Raw genomic sequence first — 11789 nt, 5'->3', positions numbered from 1 at the left:
AGCCCTTCTTCAGGAATGAGGAAAGTGTGTCCATCAGGCTAAGATAAAAGATATCTTAGCCTGCTGGGCACACTTTCCTCATTCCTGAAGAAGGGTTCATGCCCGAAACGTCGATTCTCCTGCTCCTTGGATGCTGCCTGACCTGCTGCGCTTTTCCAGCAACACATTTTCAGCTCTGATCTCCAGCATCTGCAGTCCTCACTTTCTCCATCTTCCATTTGCCTATCCAAGAGCCGCTTAAATGTCCCTAATGTATCTTTGACTCGACTACCAATGCTGGCAGTGCATTCCAAGCAACCTACCTCTGACATCACCCCAAAATCTTTCTTCAATCATCCTCGTGATAGCCATTTCCACCATGGGAAAAAGTCTCTGGCTATCTATCTATCTATACCTCTCATCATCTTATACACCTCTATCAAGTCACCTTTCATCCTTCTTCACTCCAATGCGAAAAGCCCTAGCTCTTTCAACCACTCTTCTTAAGATATACCCTCCAGTCTAGACAGCAACCTGGTAAACCTCTTTTGCACCCTCCCTAAAGCTTCCACATCCTTCCTCTAATGAGTCGACCAGACCTGAACACAACACTCCAAGTATGGTCTAACTAGGGCTCAACAGAGCTGCAGCATAACCTCACGGCACTTAAACTCAATTCCCTAGCTAATGAAAGCCAACACACCATACGCCTTCTTAACAACTCTATCAACTTGGATGGCAGCTTTGAGGGATCTCTGGACATGGACCCAAAGATCCCTCTGTTCCTCCACACTACCAAGAATCCTGCCTTTAACCCTGTATTCTACATTCAAATTTGACCTTGCAAAATGAATCACTTCACACTTTTACAGGTTGAACTCCATCTGACACTTATCAGCCCAGACCCCCCAATAGCAACAGAGAAATGGAGGAGCAGATTGGGAGGCAGATTTTGGAAAGGTGCAGAAGTAACAGGGTTGTTGTCATGGGTGACTTTAGCTTCCCTAATATTGACTGGAACTGCCTTAGTTTAAATAGTTTGGATGGAGCAGCTTTTGTCAGTTGTGTCCAGGAAGGGTTCCTGACTCAATATGTAGATAGGCTGACTAGAGGGCAGGCTACATTGGATCTGATGCTTGGCAACGAACCATGTCCAATCTCTCAGTGGGAGAGCATAGCAGTGATAGTGATTACAATTCCCTGACCTTTACTATACTCATGGAGAGGGATAGGAGCAGACAATATAGGAAAGGATTTAATTGGGGGAGGGAGAATTAAAATGCTATTAGGTAGGAACTGGGGTGCCTAAATTGGGAACAGATGTTCTCAGGAAAATGCACGATAGAAATATGGAGGTTGTTTAGGGAGCACTTGCTGATATGGCTGGACAGGTTTGTCACACTAAGGCAAGGAAGATTAGATTAGATTCCCTACAGTGTGGAAACTGGCCCTTCAGCCCAACCAGTCCACACCGACCCTCCGAAGAGTAACCCACCCAGACCCATTTCCCTCTGACTAATACCAACACTATGGGCAATTTAGCATGGCCAATTCACCTGACCTGCACATGTTTGTGACTGTGGGAGCAAACCAGAGTACCTGGAGGAAACCCACGCAGACACTGGGAGAATGAGCAAACTCCACACAGACAGTCACCCGAGGCTCGAATCGAAGCTGGGACCCTGGTGCTGTGAGGTAGCAGTGGTAACCACTGAGCCATTGTGCCATCCCAAGAATTTAGAAGGTTGTTACTGAGACTGGAGGATTTGATTCTGAATAGATTGAGGCTGTTTTCTCTGGAGCATCGGAAGCTGAGGGGTGACCTTGGAGAGAGGTTTTCAAAATGGTGACGGGCATGGGTAGGATGAACAGCCAAGGTTTTTTCCCCAGAGTGTTGGAGTCCAAAACCTTTGCTGTATCACTACCTGATGAAACAGCAGTGCTCCAAAAGCTAGTACTTTTGAATAAACCTGTTGGACTATAACCTGGTGTGTGTTTTTTTTACTTGGTAAAGGCTGGGGTTCCTCTGAAGAGTTATAGGGATAGAAATGCCTCTGAGTGATATCACTCTGTACACCAATTATACACTTGGCATGATATTCAGTTTTTTGAAGTCAATGGAACCAGAAACTGAGTAAATTGCATTACAGGTGAGTAATTAAATTTAATTGATTTTAATTAATTAAAACTTCCTGCTTTGAACTACTATTCCTGATTGAATTTGACTTTACTGCCTCTCTCTAATGTGTTTTTTTAAATCCTGCAAGCATCATGTTATGGGTTAATAATCAGAAAAAAAATTAACGCTTAAAAGAATTATAAACATATCCAAACAAAACTTAATCTCAATGAAGACATTAACTGCCAACTCCTGGTTAGATTGGATCCATTTCCCACTGGCTACTAAATTTATAGAATTAGCCTGATCCTATAACTCAAACCCTCCAGTCCTAGCAATGTGAATTTCCTAGGAAACAATCAAAAACCTAGTGCTACTCCTGGATAACAATTAAGCTGATTGACCCCTGACCCCCGACCCCCCCCCGCCCCCAGCCATAACCCGCCCCGCCATACACACACACACACACACACACACACACATTTGCCCCAAACACTTCTTCCTGACCAGTGATGCCCCTGGCTAAATGTCATTTCCTTGCCTGCAAACAATGCAGACTGTGCACTGACATTTGCTGATTTCCAGTTAGGGAGTGTGAATGTTGAAAAGTGACAGAAGCAGTGTGATACTGACCATGTGGAATAGCTCATGCAAGTTGGAAACAGTTTTGTAAGAAAGAGTTATCACACTGATTTAGAGGCATCAGCTTGAGAGAGTTTGTTTAAAACGAAGATTTTATAACATCTATGGATCCACATTTGTTTATTTTGAGTATGGATTAAGTCATTCTGAAAGAGATGGTTGTTCCAGAAATTCATGTCGCTGTGACACTGTTCAGCAGTGGCATCTGCCTTTAACATAATGTAAACAGGTTTGTCCACTCACTGTTAAACATTCCATTGTCAGCACAGTAATGTTTAGAGCATCATTTGTAATATGTAAATCTTTATGCAGAGCGCTGCTTGTAGTCATTAATCATCCATGAGATTTTCACCATTAGTAAAGACCACACAGGTTTGTTTCATTAACATTAAAAGTTTAGTGACCGTCCAGAGATGGTCCTGCTTCCACAACCTTCTTCTAGGTTTTCTCAATAGACACAGATTACTCAAGAAATCCCAGGAATAACCAACACAAGGTAAATAAACACCCAATGGTTCAATGAAACAGAAGATGGGAATTGCTAAACTAAGCCAAACTAGTTTCATCTTGTTCGCAACAGCTGCATGATACAAAAGGTAATGGAACTGTAGACTGAGCTTCACAATCATTTCAGCATGCAGCATATCCAGAAATAACACAAAGAACAATATCCATGTGGTGATCATTGGTTCAAAGTCATCTTTATCCTTTCATGTGTGCTATACTTAACACAGATTAGATGAGATGAGATTATTTACAGTGTGGAAACAGGCCCTTCGGCCCAACAAGTCCACACCAACCCTCTGAAGAGCAACCCACCCAGACCCAATCCCCTACATTTACCCCTTCACCTAATACTACGAGCAATTTAGCATAGCCAATTCACCTAACCTGCACATTTTTGGATTGTGGAAACAGAGGAGCACACGGGGAGAATGTGCAAACTCCACACAGACAGTTGCCTGAGGCAGGAATTGAACCCGGGTCTCTGGCGCTGTGAGGTAGCAGTGCTAACCACTGTGCCAACGTGCCGCCCACCATAACTTCTCAAATTACTCCTATAATGTATCCCAAAACTTTAATAACAATACTTACATTGCTGCTGGCCTGCGGTTGTGTTCGATAGCTACGCATAATGTTCTGGAAGGATCTATCCTCTTTTGTTACCTAAAAATAAAGTGTTGTTTTATATTGACTCAAAGCACAGTGCACATTACTGTTTTTCTAACATATGAAAATCAACGGAAATAGAAGTAGAGATGGAAAACTGGTTGACAATTTGCCAAGACCCCTCTTTACAAAGTCAAAACTTAACTCCTGCCACCATGCTGAGCAATTGCAGAGAACCTGCAAATAAGGTTCAGTAATTTGGGAAAAGAGCTATTAATATGACTGAAATGTGTTTGGGCAGAAGGATGAAAATGCAATGGAAAAAACATTAAAGCCATTTGGATGCATTGTACCTTAGTGTATAACCCTCAAACAAAACTGACTTGTTAGGCCACGTTTTGATTTCTGCTCAGAGTGTATCTCTTTACTTAAGAGTGCATGAATGATAGTTGGATTATGTAAAACTCTTAACTTTCATATTAAAGAGCAATATATACTGAATGTTTGGCACTTGCCTCAGGCCCTGATTGTTTATGGAATTTTGAATTTTCTTACAGCCAGATTTATATTCCATGTTTTATTAATGTGATTAGCAAGTCATTTGGTGCAAACCGATATCGGCAAAAGGCACATTCAAAATCTGGATGTGTTCTCCCATTGCGTGCCCACTGTCAGTTCTATTCCAATATATGGTAACCAAATCTACACACCTGGAGAAAGGGAAGATCAAATATGCTTTACTAACAACTTGATACCAAACAATACCATGTGTTATTGAGTGCAACAGGCTTATTTTATTTTCTTCTAAAATACTTCAAATGTATTTATTGCAACAAGATTTTTTTTTAAAATCACAAATATTGGCAGGAAGGTATGTATGTTTGAACAGACTTGAAGCTTGGACTTTGTCATATTTTGTGACACCACCTTATTTCAATGCTAAATTGGAGGGATTAGGGCATACGTACTCAACAGAGTCTACAAGGTTAGTAACTACATTTTTGTCTCATACAAGGACAGTAGGCCCATGTGTTGGAGAGAGGATCAATAGATCAGTTGAAGCAGGCTTCATATTGCAGTTGTAAAGTTAGTTAACAATGTTTAAAAAATAGCATACTCTTGCTATATCAGAAATGCAACGATTATAGGATGTTGTAGAATGTTTTTCAGAAATATTACATCCTTTATTGAAAACATATAGATAATAGGTCATTAAAATAACATGTTTAAAGATTTTTTAATTAATAAAGGAACCTTAAAACATAAATCTCCATGTATGCTATTTATTCTAACTTTTCATTGTGTCACATTCAATGCAGATTTTACCTTGGACATTATGTAAACAGCACACATCAGCAGCTGATCTAAGTGCCTATCAACCATCAGATCAGTGCAGTTGACCAAAGAATATTCAAAACATGTCCAGATTTTCCTCCTCAAATCATCAGTAATATCCAGTTTTGCACAGAGATCACGCAGACGAATACTTGCCAAATGATAAACCTAGTTTAACAACAGCAGAAACAGAATAATCTGAGATATTATGAAAATAGTATCAAATTCCCTCCCTCAACAACATCACACTATATCTAGCCTCCGCCTCCCCAGACTACACTAATGACCTGCACCTATGACAAATAGCTGTTGTCCAATTTTAATTCAGGATAATTTACCATTTAATTTGTGACAAATGTTGCTCATCTGAAGAGAAAAAGCACAGTACAAAACCTGATTGCTGTTTGAAACATTCACTCTCATAACTATAAAGAAACATACCTTTCTAAAGAACAGAGCTACTGAGCCGGTCTTTTTGGGTTTGCTGCTCATTGCTATTTGGCATTGATTTTGTCTCTGTCCTGGGGATTGCTGCATTGATACCTGTCCAGCAATCTGCACTGTAGTTCCGGGTAACTGGTGACTACTGGCAAGAGTCTGAGCAGTAAGGGGTTGAATGGAGTTTGTCACAGACTGGGCCTGTCCTGTAACACTGAGTTGAACTGGGATGAAAGTAATTCCTCCATTTTCATTTGCGATACCTTTGAATTTTAAAAAAAAAGCAGTTTGCTGAAAACAAAGCAAGAAACAAGTGCCTTTTAACATTGACGTATTATTGTTAAGCAATTAATCACAGTAAAGAGCCTCAGAAATGACCTTAGCTATTTGAGATCGGGACTTAGCAAACTAGCTGAAAGAGCAGAAAGGATGATTTGCTCTTTGTTAGCCCAGAATTTCCAACTTAAATCCAAATAAACATTTTTTTCCTGCAATTGGAACACTTCAATTGAAATGTAATAGAATGTACATAAAGAAAATTTCAAATATTCCAAATATGGTTCCCAATTGAATTTTCTGAGCTAGTAATCATTTTGTCCTGGTTTTAAAACCTAAATAAACACCAACTATTTCCTGGAAATCTCATCCTATCCTTAGTTCATAATAGTGAAGGTAAAAAGATTCATATTTGAAAATCCTGTAAGATCCACTTATTAAATTACCTATAGTCCTGGGGTCAAGGTTAAATATTCATCATAAAAGTAGGGAAGACAGGAAGAAATAATACAATTTTATGTAAAAATCATTTACCTTGAACTGGTATAGTAACAGTTTGTCCATTGGTAGCTGTAACAGTCGCAGTTGCCATGGTTACTAAAGTCTGACCAGGGACATGTGCAATAGAAACAGTCTCACTAGCCACATTCTGGACTGGTACAGTTTGTTGCTGGGAATTTCTGAGGGAGTTGCTTGAAGGGTCAGGACTGTTGTCACTGTCCATGAAGAGTCTCCTCCTTGCATTACTTGCTGTTGGAGAGCTGTATCGATCATGCAATGTGGTGGGCGATGCAATGGTTTCTAGAAAGAACAGCAGGGAAACACCCGAGTAATAATTGTTGAGAAAACAGAAGAGTTTCTTCTGACAGCAATCTAGTGGTTTTATAAAGAGAAACCTTTTCTGAGAAAAAGATTAGGATTTTCATGTTAGTATTTTGGAAACTGTAATTGTAAACCCTCTTGCCCAAAATCACACAATTCAGAAAACACTACACCCTCACATCTTAATGGGGGTTTCTCTGGCTCAGAATTGCATCATTTGACACACCTGCCTATTAAACTAAGACGAAGGACCAATGTCAGGGAACCAAGCAGCTGTAAATTGTAAGTCTTTAGCACTCAGTATGCAGGGGCAACAGAAAATGCAATTAATGTATCAATTAGGATTGAAGGGTGGCAGTGTTAACACCCAAATTCCTAAAATGCGCTTCCTGGGCAGGATGCTGTGCAGCAATAGAGCTAAGGGAATGGGGTGTGAATTCATCATACCTTTCTTGCCACTCTCAGTGTGAACCTCCTTAAGTCGTGTAGGGGTAATGGGAGAATACATCTCACTGCTTCCTGTGTTTTCCAGATTTTCAAAGTAATGTGGTGGCATCACCTGGAAGAATGTACAAATTCTAAATTGATTCTATAGTTCCAAAATGTCACTACTTCAAACTTTACCCAGTTACTTCTAATTATTTTCTGTTAGTCAGAAGAAGTATTAAATTATTTGCGAAAAGAATACATTACATTGCACTTCATCCTCTTTTTCTGCTGAACTATTGTGTAAAGCTCTAACTGTCTTAAACATTCCCATATTTAATTCTAAGATGATTATTTTGAAAAAGGTTATTAACCCATCAGTTAACAGAGGAATGCCAAACATCCGTACAGCAATAAAGGAAGGATACATTTCTGGACTTCAATTAACTGTAATGAACATTAGTGGAATCTAACTGCCATATTGTTTTAAAGACATTAATCATTTAAAATTAAAGTCTAGTGAAGCTACCTCCAGCTCATTGTGTTAAAAAATTAAGTGTTCCCAGACTTCAGTAAATTTCTGCTATGCTTTTTTCAATTTACTGGGATGCAAACATCCCAGAAAAATAAACAGCGGCACGGTGGCACAGTGGTTAGCACTGCTGCCTCGCAGCGCCAGAGACCCGGGTTCAATTCCCGACTCAGGCGACTGACTGCGTGGAGTCTGCACGTTCCCCCCGTGCCTGCGTGGGTTTCCTCCGGGGGCTCCGGTTTCCTCCCACAGTTCAAAAATGTGCAAGTCAGGTGAATTGGCCATGCTAAATTGCCCGTAGTGTTAGGTAAAGGGGTAAATGTAGGGGTATGGGTGGGTTACGCTTCGGCGGGTCGGTGTGGACTTGTTGGGCCGAAGGGCCTGTTTCCACACTGTAAGTAATCTAATCTAATCTAATCTAATCATAACATCTCTAGCTGCACTTTCAGTGTGGCTTGTATCCGGTCTTTATAAAGACTGCTGGTTAGGCTGTACAATATCTGTACCAATGTCTGCAGAATTCACATTGTGGGAAAGGCACTGTAAGTTCTGCTTGGCAATCTTCAGGTTCTTTCATAGCAATAATCTTTTAACCAGTTTTAGGTTCAGAGTAGGTGCTGGAAGTCTGGACAATTGCAAACATTGTGGGTCTTGTTCAAGGAAGGTTGTAAAAATTGGACCAGCAATTACAGATCAGTCAATTTAACTTCAGAAGTGGAAAACCTCTGGAAAAGGTTTTTGGGATAAATTAATAGTTACATGGAAAAATGTAGCTTAAGAGATGGTGCAGTTTTGTTAAGGGAAAAGAATGTTCTAACTAACTTGCTGGCATTTTCCAAAGAGGTAACAGAGAGATAGAGTCATAGAGATGTACAGCACAGAAACAGACCCTTTGGTCCAACCCATCCATGCCGGCCAGATATCCCAACCCAATCTAGTTCCACCTGCCAGCACCCGGCCCATATCCCTCCAAACCCTTCCTATTCATACACACATCCAGATGCCTATTAAACGTTGCAATTGTACAAGCTTCCATCACTTCCTCTGGCAGCTCATCCCATACACGCACCACCCTCTGCCTCTTAGGTCCCTTTTATATCTTTCCCCTCTCACCCTAATCCCATGCCCTCTAGTTCTGGACTCCCCCACCCCAGGGAAAAGACTTTGTCTATTTATTCTATCAATGCCCCATATGATTTTGTAAACCTCTATAAGGTCACCCCTCAGCCTCCGACGCCTGAGGGAAAACAACCCAAGCCTGTTCAGCCTCTCCCTTTTGCTCAAATCCTCCAACCCTGACAACATCCTTGTAAATCTTTTCTGAACCCTTTCAAGTTTCACAACATTCTTCCGGTAGGAAGGAGACCAGAATTGCACGCAGTATTCCAAAAGTACAGCCGCAACATGAACTCCCAACTCCTGTACTTAATACTCTGACCAATAAAGGAAAGCATACCAAACACCTTCTTCACTGGCCTATCTACCTGCAATTCTATTTTCAAGGAGCCATGAACCTGCACTCCAAGGTCGCTTTGTTCAGCCACACTCCCTCGGACCTTACCAATAAGTGTATAAGGCCTCCTAGTTGTGACAAGGGCAAGACTATTGTGTTGTGCATGGACTCCCAAAGGGTGTTCAATACCATGACATGCAATAGACCTGTGGGAAAGTGATATGTCATGGAACAAAAGAGACGGTAGCTACATGAACATAAAATTGGCTGAAGAATAGGAAGCGGTATGGGAATAGGTAGTTTTAGGACTGGGATAAGGTTTTTAGTGGAGGTCCCCAGGGGTTGATGTGATGTTAACAAAATAAAACCTACTTAATGTATTCATTTGTGTTCACTACTTTTTCATTTGTCCTGATTTTGTACAAGTAACTTGTATCTATAATAAACGGTGATACATGACATCATCTTTTCCTGTAGATTTTTCTTTGAAGCTGAAGTTGAAGTTTGAAGCAAAGAACCCTTCTTTCTCTTGAAAATATATAAATTATGCAGATCTTGCATGCAAAGAACACGTTCAAAGCTTGCAGATGGCACAGAACTATAAACTGTGAAGAGAGAAGAGAATCACAGTCTCCAACATGTAAATTGTGATCGACTGGTTGATCATCGAGTCTCTGACAGTTCATCTCATCACACATCCATGTTGCCTCTTTGCAATACATCAATCATCACACATCTGTGTGAATTCCACTTCCAGAAGCAGAGCAGCAAGGGAAAAGTGCATGCTCTTAATAGGTTTTGCTAGCTTGTTTTATCAGGTTTCAATCTGGTCCAAATGGACAATCATTGCAGGTCAAGGTAAGTTTGGTGGTCATGCTGGGTCTGTGGTCCTCCCAATTGAAAATAAAACACCACAACACTGTCTGGAGAAAAAAAATCAAAGACAAAGAAAATTGGTCCCACCCAGGAAACTTCTGTGCATAGCTGAGGAAGTTAACTGATGAATTCAGCAGGCGATTTCAGGAATTAAATGTGGTGGAACAGATCATCACATATATCTCAAATCCATTCCTTCAAGTTGGGTACCAAAGTCTATCAGGTATTTGATTCACAGAGTAGTGGAGTTGGTATAGAGATAATTATAATGCAAAATGATATTGAGCTGAAAGTCAGGTCAAGGGACAGCAATAACTGGGGCCTCGCAAACAAATAAAACTACCCAATCCTGTGTTTTTAAAGTGGAAGCTTACTTTGGCTCCACATACATCTGAGAGTCAGGATTGTTTCAAATGAAGATAATCAAATCCAAGTATTGCATCCATTACACAAATAACTATTTGACAGACTATATGTAACCAGCAGACTTAACCCAAACTTCAAGACAGGCAGATAATATGCAGTCACAGAGGTCATTGTGCTTAAAATGGTGATAACTACCAGTGTAGAACTTCATAAAGACATTGACAAATTGGTGGTGAGTGGATAGGTGGTAGGAGAAGTTCAATGCAGAGAAGGAAGATGTATTATATTTTAATACAAAGAACACAGTAAAAATTGAAGGGCACTGTTCTAAAGTAAGTGCAGGAGCACTCATTTCTGTGTGTATATACAGGAGAATACTGAGGAGAGATTTGAAAGGTGTTTCAAAATCACCAGGGGTCTAGATATGGAGAAACTGTATTTACTTGTAAAAGGAACAAGAAACAGAAGGCATGGTTTTAAAGTACTTTGCAAATGTGAGGTGAGAAAAATCCTTTTCACAGAATGTATGGTCTGGGTTTGGAATATACTGTCTCAAAACGAGGCAAAGGCAAATTCAACTTAGGCATTCAAGAAGACATTGGATGATTATTTAAACAGAAACGACAGGGCTATGGGGAAAAGGCAGGAGCTTGGCATTAAGTCAAAATGCTCAGAGAGCTAGTTTGATATGATAGGCTGAATGGCCTTCTATATCAAGACAGTTTATTCATTGCCAAGTACCATGTACCCTGTTCTAGAATGGAAAGATACTTTGGAGACCGAATGTTACCCTATACCTATGCCTTGCTCATTTACTGTTTCGGGAAAATTTAGCAAAATTTGTACCTGTCAGGCAGGGAGGAAAGGGTCGTGCGAGGGAGCCGTGGTTTAATAAGGAATTGGAATCCCTTGTTAAATGGAAGAGGGCGGCCTATCTCAAGATGAGACGTGAAGGTTCAATTGGGGCGATTGAGAGTTATAGGGTAGCCAGGAAGGACCTGAAGAGAGAGCTAAGAGCAGCAAGGAGGGGACATGAAAGGTCCTTAGTCGGTAGGATTAGGGAAAACCCTAAGGCTTTCTATAGGTATGTTAGGAATAAAAGAATGACTAGGGTAGGAATAGGTCCAGTCAAGGATAGTAGTGGGAAGTTGCGTGTCGAGGTGGAAGAGATTGGGGAGACACTGAATGAATACTTTTCTTCAGTATTTACTCAGGAACAGGGCATTGTCGTCGATGTGAATACTGAGACACAAATAAGTAGAATGGATGGCTTTGAGGTATGTAGAGAAGAGGTATTGGAAATCCTGGAAAAGGTGAAAATAGATAAGTCCCCTGCCTGATGGCATTTATCCTAGGATTCTATGGGAGGCAAGGGAGGAGATTGCAGAGCCATTGGCCTTAATTTTTATGTCCTC

At 40.6% G+C, this 11789-nt stretch overlaps 1 protein-coding gene across 1 annotated transcript in view; it reads right to left on the bottom strand.

Moving 5' to 3' along the window:
* rbl2 (retinoblastoma-like 2 (p130)) overlaps positions 1–11789 on the bottom strand; it is a 67250-nt gene that overhangs the window by 13554 nt on the left and 41907 nt on the right. Inside the window, exons 9-13 of the mRNA XM_043707528.1 lie at positions 7169–7280; positions 6434–6700; positions 5627–5886; positions 5177–5353; positions 3836–3907 (exon numbers count right to left, since the gene is read on the bottom strand). Of these exons, the coding sequence (XP_043563463.1) occupies positions 3836–3907; positions 5177–5353; positions 5627–5886; positions 6434–6700; positions 7169–7280 (888 nt within the window). The remainder of the gene's footprint in view (positions 1–3835; positions 3908–5176; positions 5354–5626; positions 5887–6433; positions 6701–7168; positions 7281–11789) is intronic.

The sequence above is a fragment of the Chiloscyllium plagiosum genome, chromosome 17 (assembly GCF_004010195.1).
Source record: "Chiloscyllium plagiosum isolate BGI_BamShark_2017 chromosome 17, ASM401019v2, whole genome shotgun sequence".
NCBI lineage: Eukaryota > Metazoa > Chordata > Chondrichthyes > Orectolobiformes > Hemiscylliidae > Chiloscyllium > Chiloscyllium plagiosum.
This window is presented reverse-complemented; position numbering and strand designations above follow the sequence as displayed.